At 39.8% G+C, this 13,938-nt stretch overlaps 2 protein-coding genes across 3 annotated transcripts in view; both read left to right on the forward strand.

Moving 5' to 3' along the window:
• Window positions 1–3,488: 3,488 nt before the first annotated feature.
• Window positions 3,489–9,005, forward strand: LOC140950470 (uncharacterized). The gene is made up of 5 exons (XM_073399702.1): window positions 3,489–3,635; window positions 6,340–6,524; window positions 6,862–7,059; window positions 7,266–7,365; window positions 7,786–9,005. Exons 1-5 carry the CDS (start codon window positions 3,560–3,562, stop codon window positions 8,019–8,021), a joined length of 795 nt encoding a protein of 264 aa, XP_073255803.1. The 5' UTR covers window positions 3,489–3,559; the 3' UTR covers window positions 8,022–9,005.
• A 3,250-nt stretch (window positions 9,006–12,255) lies between these two features.
• Window positions 12,256–13,938, forward strand: part of LOC140951195 (uncharacterized) — a 187,889-nt gene continuing 186,206 nt past the window's right edge. The window contains exons 1-2 of one of the 2 annotated variants that reach the window (XM_073400419.1): window positions 12,256–12,820; window positions 13,087–13,167. The gene's annotated coding sequence lies outside the window, so the exon portion shown is untranslated. Of the gene's footprint in view, window positions 12,821–13,086; window positions 13,168–13,583; window positions 13,609–13,938 lie in introns of those variants that run through there. The other variant, XM_073400423.1, reaches the window with a different exon arrangement.

Consider the following 13,938-nt stretch of genomic DNA (forward strand, 5'->3'; position numbering starts at 1 on the left):
CGCAGTAGAATATTTTATCTTCTTTTTCCTTTTATTGCTGCGGAGCGACCGAAGGGAGCGAGCAGCAACATAATCAGGATTTAAAGGAAATGTATAAGGGGCGACGAATTCTCGAATTCATCACTTTTTACCACAATGCATTGCATTTAACCACACTTTTTACCACAATGCATTGCATTTAACCAGAGTGCATTGCGCCACGAACAACTCAAAAACACGGGGAAGTTCGGTGGGTGAGAGAGTGCATCGTTCGCTGCTCAGACTTAGAGTTTTCTTTGTGGCAAATTTTTTTACAGCACGGTTAGAGGTCTTACCAAATTTTAAGACACGCAGGAGTCTTTCAGATGAGTACGATGATTAACTTGGGGATTGGATTTCAATTCAAGAGCCTTTGACTCGTCCAGGGGCCCGTTTCTCGAAAGTAACTTTACGGGCCCGAAATCAAATATTGAAATCGAAATGTAAAGAATAAGAGCGCGGGTCCTGGCCAGCAAAGTACTCCATTTAGTTTCACTAACTGACAGTTTTATCATGTTAGATGCAAAACTATTGAAACCTCGATCTTTAATGTAAACGGAGACGGCCGTACCGGGCCCGTTAATTATCGGGACTTTCGAGAAACGGGCCCCAGGTGTTAAACCTGACGAGAAGATGAGCATTTGCTCTTCGACTCCGCAACACGGGGGGATATACAAATTCCAGCTTGCTAGAAGGTGATGTGAAAGTGAGAAAATGTCATGCAGTGCTATTCTTAAGAAACTGTTTGAGCCGAAAGTGGATGTGATTTTGACCATTCGCTTCAAAATAACAGCGGAAATCGAGATAACAAAACATATGTTTTGTGTCCTATTTTGCAGACGAGGACGTGTATCGGCGTTTTGAAAAGCATAATTATGTTTTTTCTTTCATTCATTGCCATGGAATATGCGTTTACACTGTTTTTTCACTGTTAATAGCTCGGTTAATGCGGCTGGCGATCACTGTGCCGGCGGAAGTTTCATATGGAAAAGGAATAAAATAAAAGACTTTTCCTGCAGATTACATAATCAGCCTCTGTGGTGCAATGGTTAGGTGTAGTCGCGTCGAGCCGAAGGTGCAGGGTTCGAGTCCCACCGAATTCTTTATTCCTTCTTTCTTTTTTTTCCGTTTTTTGTGTTGTTATTTTCTATAAATATATAGCTAAATAACTGTTGCTTAATAAAGTACAACAAACAGCAAGAAAAGTATTGTGTTTCCAGAGAAAATATCGTGCACCATATATTAAATATATATGGATAAACAATCTGAATTTCTATTATTTCCTACAATTTACTGTGGGAAAACCAGAGTTGTAACTAGTCTAACTACTTGATCATTTTCTAAACAACGTTCCCACGAGTTCTTTCTATAGACTGATAGTAATTATTCTAGTACTTTCCAACATGTAAATAGGACATTCAATGTCATTTTCGATTCTTATAAGTCTCACTGCCTAACTAATGCCAGTATCAACAGAATGTGCCGCAGCATTACTATCTCTTAGATACCCTAGTTTCTTAAGACATAAACTTGAGAAGCTGAGAAAAAAAACGCCACCTTACTCTGGACCCCATTAGAGGAAAACATCCTAAAAATAATAGTTTTATACGGATGGAGATCAAGCATTTGAGATAGGATGATACGTATAGTAAAGAAATAGGTTAAATAATGGAATGTTCAATAATTTTGTTCCAGACTCGTAGCGTCCACGCTTTTATTTTCTCAGGAAAGAACAAACCAGAAGGGACTGGGATTAACTCTATTGTGTTCGCGTTCGTCAACAGAGCCGGTGTTTTCACATGATGTCACGGCGGCCATATTGGTGTCCCAAAACAATAAAACGGCGGCCATATTGGTGTCCCGAACCAATCCTGTGGGAGTTGAACTCTTTTCTTATGCAAACGCTTTCTTTCGTTCCAATCAATTTGAGTAGATGCTGGCCACTTGAGTGAAAACACTCTATTGAGATTCTCAGATATATAGGTGCGTTTCTTTGAGATCATCCGGATCAGGATCAGCTAGTGATCCGAGATCACGCGGATCAGTAGATCAAATGAACCGTCGGTTCATTTGATCTACCGTGATCCGCGTGATCTGATTGGATCATGGAACGCACCCACAAATTTTTACGGGTTCTTCAACTGGCCGAGTTGTTCAAAGCTGGGTTAAGATAATCCAGGGTTAGTTGGAAATTTGAATTCAGCTGTGAAAGCTTAAAAAGCAAATTCAGTTTAATTCATTTTGTCAACAATTTGATGATTGGCTACTCTAAAAAGAATAGAGAAAATTATCCGAGAAAATGCTTTTGATCAAAAGAAAAAGAGACCCGGGTTAAAATTTAACTCTGGGTTAGCGCTAATCGGCCTTCCAACAACTGGGCCCAGGGCTTGTTTTACCCTCTTTCCACTCCCCACACCCCTCCCCCTTCCCCCTTCATTAGGGAGCTTAAGCAACGATGATGGCAACGGGAGCTAAAACGTCACCCGAAAACTGAATCCGCGCTGCTTCAAATTTCATCGCTCTTATTGCAACTCTTTTAATTTGTCAAATGTTGGCGATATTTTCAGGAGTTAAATTCTAAAGGACTATATCTACGTTCACAAAAAGAAAAAGAAAATCGTTGTCATGTGTTCCCGTCCTCCATAAATCGTGAAGTTAGAAAAATTTCACGCCGTAGTTGTGCAGTGACAGCAAAGAAAAGTACAAAAAGGCGTGATGCCCGTGCAAAAATGTTGTTTTGCCAGTGTTGCCGCTCTCGTTGCCGTGGTCGTCGTCGTTGCTTAATAGGGAGCTTTAGCATCGACGACGGCAACGGCAGCGAAAACGTCAGTTTTAAAATGAATTCCCGTTTTTTTCAATCTTTGTCGCGTTTATTCCAATTTGCTGAAAATGGCAAGTGTAGGCGAATTTCCCTGGAGTTGATTTCTAGAGGACCGTACTCAAGTTTAAAGAGAGAAAAAGAGATTCGTCGTCGCTTGTTTACGTCCTCCATAAAACTTGCAATTAGGCATTTTCACGTCGTAGTCGCGCAAGGACGGTAAAGAAATGTACAAAAAAGCGTGATGCACGAGCAAAGTTGTTGTTTTGCGTAACAAACCTATTGCTTTTTTGACGTCCTCTTTGACGTCGCCGTCGTCGTTGCTAAAGCTCCCTAATAAGCTCCCTATTGACGACTCCAGAAAATACCATAACATATCATAATGCTCTTTGTTTGTCACCCCAAAATTTTGCATAAGCATTGTCTTCAGTTTCTCTTGGGAGTTCAAATGGCCCCAAGAAAAACTGAAAACAATGCTCATGCAAAATTTGGGGGTGCAAACAAAGAGCATTATGGTATGTTATGGTATTTTCTGGAGTCGACAATTCCGGTCCTGCGTCACTGTGGTTCATCACGGCACAATGCACTTAATCATAATTTCCGAGAAAATGGCCTCGATTCGAAGAATACTGCAAACCGGTCAAACAGGAAATCTGGCTAATGCCTCCTACCAACAACCACGAAGAGCGACGTTAAAACAATTTTGTTTGCTCCTTCGGTGTGATGATGGCTTGGAGAAGGATCCTGGCAACTGGCTTTTATTTTCTTATTTTTACCCAACTTTTGTCTTCAGTTGCAGGTCAGTTTAGTTTACAAACTGTTACAAACTATCTCATCTCTGATGACCAGTGAAATTATAATTTCTTGTGATCGTGAGCATGCTTTTGCCGGTAGTTTGGGGTCTCATAGTATTTTTTAAACGGTTACGACTTAGTGTGATAGATTCTTTGGAAAAAAGCCGAATATAAAACAGGTCATTTTGTTGAAAAGCGAAAAGATCTCTTTTTACAGAATTATACGCCCTTCAACGGGAGTGTGTTAGCTTTCTCAGAAACTTTGATCTCCTGTTTCTTCGAAACAAAACAATTAGGACCCTCAATTAAGTTTAGAGTCCTACACATTCTGGGTTAGGTACAAGCTCATATACAAATATAAACGCTTAACTGCTGAAAATTTTGAATATAAATCTTTGCACTTAAATAAGTAAAATTTGGCGGGGTAAAAAGAATTGAAATCTAGTTGTTCAAAGAAATTTCTCTTTGTTCACCGGCTCGGAAACTTCCAAAAGTCTTTGAACTTTAATAGATTGCGGATCGCTTATAGATTACCGCACTGCTAATATAACGCTGTCTTGGGTCACCAAAAATTCAAGAGAACTATCTGGAGAAATAACTTGTTGTGATCTTGATATGAAAGCAAATCAAATATTGCATTTTGCGATTTAGTTTTAATAGTTTTTGGACGGAAAAAAATTGAGCGGCTTCAGGAGAACGCGTGCGTTGGAAACGGCTGGGTGGATGCATGGATCGTCGTTGTAACCTGAAATTTATTTTGACCGTTTTCATTAAGGTATCATTAATTCTCCAAGCTAAGCTGGCTCTTTTATTGTGAATAAATCATGAAATCAAGAAGCAAGACTGACTTCAGCTAGAAGAATGCTAGCCTTTCTTCTGCCAGTTATTCGACAAAATTTGCCCACTAGACTGATCTACCAGGATTCGGCACCTTTTTTGCCTTGTACCTCGGCCCTTGCTACATGTATAAGCTTCCCCTGCCAGTCTTGAGTAATGTTCCTTAATTTTTTTCAATATTCATATCAAATGCCATTATTTATGACTCGGCACTCTCGAATCTTCCTTTTTGGGGGGCGATTATATATAATCGATCGAATTAGGGAGCGCGGTTAATTATACTCAATTGGTTTTAAAGCTACCTGAATAAAGCCAGTTTTACACATTTTTCGTGTTTTAACACGAGTGAATATTGCTTTAAAGCGAGGTAAAAAGAGACATATAAAAAAACTTGGCTACGTTTGTCTCCTTTTGTTAAACCTAATTTCTTTACATTCCGCTGAAAACCTTATTAAAATTCATCAAAAACTGCATGTGAAAAGTTTATTTTAAAAAAAGTTAAATAATGATGCCAAGTTTTTCTACTTCCATTATTTATTTAGCCGAAAATATTGCAAAACCTAAAGTTAATTGGGAGACTTAACAGAAATGCGAGAAATTGTGCAAAACCCTTCAACAGACGTCACAGAAACTCGGAATTCTTCCGTGTTTAAACCCTGTTGTTCATTCTTAAATTAAAAAATATTGTTCATTCTTAAATAAAAATAATTGTCGTCCATAATAATATATTTATATGAAGTTTTGCGACCAGAAAAGGAAATAGTGTTTTCAACTTGTGTCGACATGGGTCAGTTGATATTATGGTTAGCTGTCTCAATAGAGTTGTGTCATTCATTATCATTGAGCAGGAGCACCCAACGACGCAGTAATTTCACCTTTCGTTGTCAGTCTTGAATCGTATCTAGAGCCAGTCTCCGGTAAAAATAGTTGGAAAACTTCCACCCAACGCTGTTTTTTCAACTTCTGGCCCATCTTCTCGTCCTTCCAATTTTTTTTATCGCAGTTAACTTGCCAAATCTTGTATACCAACATTGGGAGGGCAAGAAGACAGCAATGGCGGATCTAGACCTTCAGATAAGGTGGGGAGCGGGGAGGGGGGGAGCGGTCATCCAGACCCTGAGATAGGGGGAAGGCGGTCTCAAAAAATTTTTTTCGGCCCTTCGGGCCTCAGTTTGGTTTAAAAATAAGGGGAGAGCCTGGCTTCCCGGGCCCCTTCCCTGTATCCGCCACTGGACAGCAAAGTGTCCCAACAATTTTAACTGAGACTGTAACTTAAAAAGCACAATAAACAAAGAACGATTTAGAGACACGTTTATTAAAGGCAAACGTCAATTTAAACCTTGTGACCAAGTTTTCCTTTTACTTGTCGTTTACTGTTTACGATATCTACAAACACAAAAAAAAGTTTTGTGTCGGGTTCATCCACTATAATTATATATTTACACAGCTTTTTACGGCTGATCATTTTGTTTAAGAAAACACCAACTTGAATCTGATGCTTGTTATTTGCCCGGAAACGTGATTCTAACCTTTCTAAATGAAATGTAATTAATACAGGATCGTAGCGTCCATATATAATACGCACATAGTATTTCCTTAGTTTTATTATTCCATAATTCGCCTCGGACAGACGTCGATGAGAAAAACAACCGTTCCAGTATTTTTTCTGCATATTAATTTATTGAAAATATCCTGCAGAAAAGCTGGAAATTGCATTTCTGAGACCCCTAGATTTAAGACTGATTTTCTGGGGGAGCATCCCCCAAGACCCACCCTAGGTTGGGAGGCCTTCGGCATACAACTGTTCTCTCCGCGTGTGTACACCTTCTTAATCTTACACAAGGCTCCTGATATGAAGTCCTTTCCTTTCAGCTGGCAGTTACGAAGATGATAGTTGGTCTGACGGCAATAATAACTATATTGCGGAGTACTCTGGAGGTTCATGTTCCGGTTTGTCCCAGACCCAGCTGAGTGAAGGCTGTTCTATCAGTGACGACTGCAGCACGATCACGTGCAATATGAATTTCGTTGACGAGCCAATCACATTCAAGTTAAAGGTATAGCCTGCAGAGCATACGTTTTTTTTAACGAAAGCGAGACTGACCTAGAGGGCAACTGGAAAACTATGGGAGGAGGGGCGGGCAAGGACGAGGGACCCATCAACCACTCCTTTGGAATCTTTTTTTGACTCGCCTTAACTCTCTGTCACTTCAACGTCCAAATCGTTCGCCTTCTTTCATCCCAAAGATTCAGGGAAATGCTTAATTTTCTGCGTTTGTAACCGTATTAATACCGGTAAGCCAACACGAATGAGTGCAACTAGCTCTTTTCACGAAATCACGTTATGCTTATAATAATTATCATAACTAAATATTGGCCTTTATTTCTCAACAGGTCAACAAATGCGATGAACCTGTCACAGTAACGGCCTCCATGGATGTCCCGGATCTAGGTGTCACGTGGTCTCACACGTATACAAGTGACGACATCATTGAAGTGCCCGGATTTACTGTATCTTTGCCTTCTATTTTCTCGGCTGGAGTGTACGTTCAAGTTGGACTCACTGATAACGGAGACCGATTGCATCTTAAGGTATTTTACAGTTATCTCATTGGCCAATTCATCGTGACGTCAATACGTTTACTATTAAGGGGCTAGAGATGACGTTACGGTGACGTACAAGAGTAGGCCATTTCCAAGTTCCAAAAACCCTCTCTTTCAAAGCGAGGCAAAGTGCAATGCTATTTAATTTTGACTTTGATGAAATGAAACTTCGAAACTATTCTTTGATTCAACAGGTGAACCTTTTGGCCGGTGGTAAAGTGTTAGGAAAGGGTGTTTATCCAGTAAAAGTCACTGTCATACAGGGAGATTTGCCAATTTCCACTGATGAGTGCGGTGAGTACTGACCGTGCTTTCATAAAAACTCTTACTTTTATAAACATTTTTAAAGCAGAAGTACACTTCATTCTACGATGGAAATCTGACAAAGTTTCACTTGGTGCTTTATTTTTTGTGTTTTTGGTGTCATGTTTGTAGAAGAGAGGGGAAATGAGAGCCGCAAATGTTTTTCGAGAATTAGTGTTCTCGAGCGGAGCGGGTACAATTTTAGGAAAGTTTCTTGGTGCTGTGGACGGGTTCAATCATCAAATGACGTAGCTTAAAAGATTGAAAAGTCACTGAAAAATACTCACATCACAATTCAAAGGCAATTAACAATATGGTGTTCCGCAAAACCACAGAAAACTCAATTTTTAGAGTTCAGTGAGTTAAGTATCGTTGAATCTATTTTTAATAAAAAGTGTGTTTTGGTTGTAGGGATCTTCGGGTGGTGGTACAACTTTTCCGATATTCAAAAGGCAGCAGTAATTGGTGGACCTCTATTGTTCATCATTCTACTAATCATTGCCTGTTGCTGTTGTTGCGGCTGCTGCAGGTCCCGTCCAACAAACCAAGGGGCTGTTATCGTCACTCCCGCAGCTGTCCCTACAGCTGTCACGGCGACAAGCACCAGGAGCACCGTTCCCATGAAACCGCTGGTCAACGAGGCTTGAGTTTCACTTCAATCGAGGCGTACCCAGAGTCTTCTTCCTTTTTAGTCAACGGGCAACGCGTTGCCCGCTGACGAAAAAGACAGAAGACTCTGGGTACGAGATTGCTTTCACTCTGAATAGACACAGTGGTGTAATGTGCAAAAAACGCGTAGCCAGTTCACTAAAATGCTGCTTTGTTTACAACAGTTTAAGCCGTTCTGAACACTTTTATGTTTACTTACTGTTAAGTACAATCATAAGCAATTGTTGCCGTCTTATGCTTGGTTTAGACGCCGTACTTCACATGAGCAGGATAACATTTAAATTTTGGCCCACCCAAATTAATTTAGGACTGCCAATCTTTAAACCAGCCGAACTAAAGCTTCAAAATGCAGTAAGAATATATCAATTTTTTTCAAAACTATGCAGTTAGTTTGGCTAAAATTTGAAGTTCGGTGTCTGCTGATGCACTGCCGTTTCAAATTGACCCTGGTTCTGTGAAGAACGGCGTCTGAATCGGGCCTCAAAGTACCTTGGTTGCTAGATGTTTCCTGCTACCGTTTATATTCTCATACCTTATTACATCGTTCGATTTGGAGCATTAAATGTTACTTCGGATTTTCGTATTTGACTCGCTATGTGACCCTATAACCAACAGCCGACGCCGCAATAAAGCACGTTATCAAGACTGTTATTTAAGCGTGAGTTACATATGTTGGCATTGCATTGTATACTATTGAAGGTACGTTATGAGGAAGCCCAACAACCATAAACACAGCTTTCAGTAGTGGTTATGGTTCTTCCAATTTTTTTTCTTTTTTTATCCAGTTTTTGCCCTCTTCTTTCTTCCCTCACCGACATTAGTATATTTTAGTCCAAAGAATTATTTTTCCTCCCGCGCGCTTTACTCAATATGAATTTCAACTCTAAAAAGAGACATTTAGAAATGATAATCTGATTTCCAGACTTTAATACAGAAATGAATGAAATGTAAATTCGAATGCAAAACTGCATTCTCTGAGGCTGGCAGAGACTTTCTAAAATGAGTCCGTTTTTGGATGGGTAATTAGGTAATTAGGTCAGCAGGAAAAACTTCTCGCGGCTCATTTCCAATTCGTCCCTCAAAAAAGTCGTATGGTGGCAAATCTTAGGCTGGCACAGGGCTCCTGGCTGGCACTAAAACTAACCAGGGCTCCAAGATTAGCCCGCGATCATGCTCTCTCCCTCTATCTCTGTAATCTGTTTTCAAGCAGAGAAGCCAAAAAAAAAAAAAACGCCTGATCTCAGGTTACTCCAAGATGTACTATCAAACAAAATTTGATAGTACATCTTGAAGCCCTTGTTAATTTTAATGCTAGCCGAAGAATTGCCACCATACGACTTATTTGAAATACGGACTGACCAATTAGTCCCCTCGCAGCGGCTTGGAACGGAGTCAGCAAATTAAGCGGGAGACTAGGCACCAAACCATTGGAATAAAAAGGTGTCGCCATGCATTTATATATAGTATACACTGTAGGAATTGTATGAAGTTTTAGATCCTCGGAACCAAAGAGAAACGTCCTTCGATAGAATTTAGGGTGTACCCTAAAGAAGGTTTGGACGGTATGGGACAAAACCAAATTATCCTTTTGTTAGGTGGATTTTCCAGCATGTAAAATCGTATTCAAAATTTAAGGACTGTCATCTTGATCTTTCATCCTTAATTAAAACGTAGTGCGGCTTTTCTAGAGGATCTCAATGGGGTGGTGTCTTTTACGGTTATCGGCTAAAATTTTGGCTCTTTTACGGCTATCGGTTAATTTTTTGCAGTTACGGTTAACAAAAAAGTTAAAAATTAATTTCTTTTGTTTCAAAAAGTTAAATATTAATTAACCTGTATTTTTGTATCTTTAAAGCAAAATAAAGGCCTTCGGATCATCTCGGGATAGAATAAGCTATTCAATTGAAAAATTTTCACATTTGATAGATCAATATACTTTTATAAAGTATTCCACTTCTAATATCATTTTACACATAGAAATGCCAATAGTGAGCAGACACGCGAACGCCCAACTCAAGGCCGGGGCGCGACATTCCACACTAGAGACCGCTTATTCGTTTGAGACGGGTTATCCGTTTGATGATTCGCGTCAGATAGGTAACACGTCTCAATTTGAAATGAACAACCCCCCTGACTTTATCCGTCAATTTTGAAGTACGGAAGATGGATTATCCGTTACAGACTGAGCCTGTGTACAGCCGCAACCTCCCCGCAGAAAAAATCGGAGAAGGGGTGTCTAACGCTGTGGAGGAAGGGGCGACTGTACACAGGCGAGTCTGGATAATCCCTTTCTAGCCGTCCTGTGAAAACGGCCAATAACAAAACTCCCGTGTCCAGTGTTTTTAATCATAGCGAAGGACTGTACAAAACGACTGCCTGTTGTTGCCTTGTCCGTAGACCTCATTATTCCGCGCGGCTAATGCGTTTCGGGTCACGTGGTCAGAGCGAGTTCGCCACCGAAATGCCTTGACCGAGATTGCGTGGGAAGACGCCGTACATGCTGGGACTAGGCATGGCAATGTCTACCGTAGCGTCAGAGAAAAACAGGAAAATATTGTTTATCGGCAACGTGTTTTACAAACAGCTCTGCGTGTTGTTTCGTGTTTCGAAGGCATACCTTCTGAAAATCGCAAATATTAATTCCCAGTGAGAAGCCCTCTTTCGCTATAGGAAAAAGTAGTTCCCCGAGATACACCTAAAAGGCTTTTCGCCTAACGTGCGTACGGAGTCAAAGTAGCCGGAAAATAAAAAACGCAACCATAAGCGAGTTAAACACCTTCCATAAAATTAACAAATCTAGGCGACAATTTCTTTTACGGTTAACTCTTTTTAACCCAATTTACGGTTAACGGTTAAAATTTTTCAATTTTTACGGCTATCGACTAAATTTTTGGCCGTTTTACGCCTATCGGTTAACCCCATTGAGACCCTCTTTCTAGGCAAACTTGAAATAGACGACTTATCGCTTAATTACTTTTTTAAAACAATGGTCTGTTGTTTATCACATGACCAACCATGCCAACAGTACAATGCTGCTGACTCATTCCCTTTGGACGTACCGACATTAATTTAATTACTGCAGCATACTTGCCCGAAGAATCCATACCATCCACTGCACTGATCTTCACACAAAAACATCTCACTTTTGGTTCTCAAACAAAGGTTTGTTTTTAGATATCGTGTTTAAAAACATCATATTTATATTTGGGATTTTAAGGTATTATTCACTTATAAATTTATTAATATGCGGTGTGTGTGGCTGTTGAAGTGTAAAGGAAAGGTATAGTCCTTTTCAAGCTTGGTCTAAAAGTGCTGGAATTGTCATATCGTCTGTTCATGCCTCGAAGAGGCGATTTTAAACTCGGATTCGACCGTATGGACGGGTTACAATATCCCCCTTGACTGGCATTTTAACTCTTTCTGCAAAGTCACGGCGAGGAGGTCTAGCCTGATTCTCAGACGTCCGAGAAGAGAAGAGACTGCGAACAACCTCGGACGTCTGAGAATCAGGCTACGAGGAGGTCGGGATCGGAAATCGTTCTTCATAAACCAATTGGTGCTATTACTTATGAGTATTCTCCTCGATTTTCTTAGTTCTGGGTTAAGTCATGTCCATGACTTAAGGAGCGGACTTTGTAGGGTGAAATATTTCGCCCATAAATACAATTGAAAACAATAGACTTCAGGAGGCGCGAACGTGAAAGCATGAATGCTATTTCTGGTTATTGTCGAAAAATATGTCATGTTGCTTCTGTCCACTAGTCGGTTAGCGTCTGCAGTGTTGTTGGTAGTGGAGTGAACCTAGCAAACTGAACAAACGAAGATCAACTAACAAATAAAAGCTAAGAAATTCCGTGTTTCTTACTCTTTCGACAAAATCGCGTGACTGGTGGCAAAAATTTACAAGATTCGCGTGAATTATCCTTTAACTTTCAGAACATTCCAGACGCCGCCACGGATGAAGGCTCCACCTACAATTCAAGCGTAACTTCTCTCTTGCCTCATCCATCAGTTTTTTCTTTCTTTTTAAGTGTCTTTAACGGATTGTCACTTAGCTTCAAGTTGGAAATTTTATAAAAGGAATTTTCTGCGCAAAAAATGAACAAGTCTTGTCCTCCTCACAGACTTCTTTATAAATAATCTACGCTGGTAGCTTCTGTTTGGCGTCTGAACACTCAGATCCATCTATGTCGTTCGAATGAAATGTAACAATGTTAAAAAGAAGTAAAAATGACTGATCTACACTAAATTGTGCTCAAAAGTCGCGTGATTTTGCGTTAATTCGAATAGTGTATTGTCTTTGCATATGCATATCAAGTGTTCTATTTACATACATTATTCATTTTCAATCATAATCAACGACTGAATTGTAGCACAGGAAGTACGTGTTGTGTGTGTAACTCCTAGCAGGTACCGTAAAAAGAATTTTAGACTTCATGCCAGCCTGGCAGCTCGTTTCTGTTAATAATCGCACTTCATGTACAGGTTTGTTAACGCGTGATTTTCATCTTCTTAGTGTTTAAGACATTTCGACCAAACATGAACAGAGTGTTACGAAACAATGAATCATCTAAGGAGTTGCTAGACAGTCGCACCCATCTACTTAAAAAGATCCAGCAAATATCAATTCAATCCGAGTCGATAGTTCTCTTGTTCATATCAGTATTTTCTCTTCCATTTTTAGTTTCCTCTCATTCACGATTTTAAAATTCTTAAACTCAAGTCAAAAGGAATTTGCTAACAAGTCGGACACTCTATCAGCAGTGAAGACGTCAAGGTATGTTGACGATGGCGTCGCTTCTTGACCTTTCAATATGATTTCTGTTTTTTCTTCTGACACAGTACTGACGTTCTGTGTTTAAAGTAGTAAATGTAACCTGCGTTTGAAGTGAAATAAATATAAAGTAATAACAAAAATAAAGCGAAAGAGACTGATCTACTCTGATTGGTTATCCTAATAGTCTAGCCCCTAACATCAACGCAATGCCTTATGTAGAGGAATGCGGAATCCTTTTCAATCACAATCAATTGTTCCTTTCATAGGAAAGAATCACGTTATCTGACTCTGATAAAGGACCCGCTCTGTGCTTCGTTTCTCTTACGACTTCTTCCAAGAGTCTAAAGGTTTGTTTTCCTTTTTTATCTCCCATCATTTTCAACCATAGTGACTCACGGTCAGCTTTTGTTTGGAGTCAGTCGCAAATCGCAATCTTTTCTTAGCTGTTTATTCATGCGATCTCCACCCAGAGAACTACAAGAGGGTTTAAAAAAATATGTAGGGCTGCAACGAACGTATCATAATTCCACCTGACACTCAGAGAATCAAATCTACTGGTTTGTAAATTGCGGTCACCTCATATTTTAATTCAAGGATAAACAGTATCTCGCGACTACACGTTCCTGGTGACACAGACTACTCAGGCCGCACCTTAGAGACGCGCGTACTCAGTACAGACTGTACAACTTCCTAATAAACAAGCTCCGTATTTTTAAGCAGCCTACACGCGTACGTTCCTCCTTTCTTTTGAGGTTCAGACATGCTTGATCATCTGCACTTGGAAAGAGGTTTTTAATTTTCCATATACATTCTTCGGTTTTTACTTAGAGAGAATAATTTAACTAGACTACATGAGCTAGTAGCTGTACTCATCGAAGAATCATCTGAAAAATCAATGACACAATCATGCAGTATGCAACAGTGATCTATAAAATTCTTCAGCAGGAATCATCACTGCAAAGCCGCTCACATGAAATACAATAGACCTTGTCACTGTTTTCGACGCCATCTTGACGAGTAGGCAAACGCGTGAGAAATTACAGTGTTTGTATGAGAATCTAATATCGAATAATTTCGGTAAAACGGCTCTTCTGAAAAAAATATGATTTGTAAACTAA

This window comes from Porites lutea, chromosome 10, assembly GCF_958299795.1.
Source record: "Porites lutea chromosome 10, jaPorLute2.1, whole genome shotgun sequence".
Classification (NCBI taxonomy): domain Eukaryota; kingdom Metazoa; phylum Cnidaria; class Anthozoa; order Scleractinia; family Poritidae; genus Porites; species Porites lutea.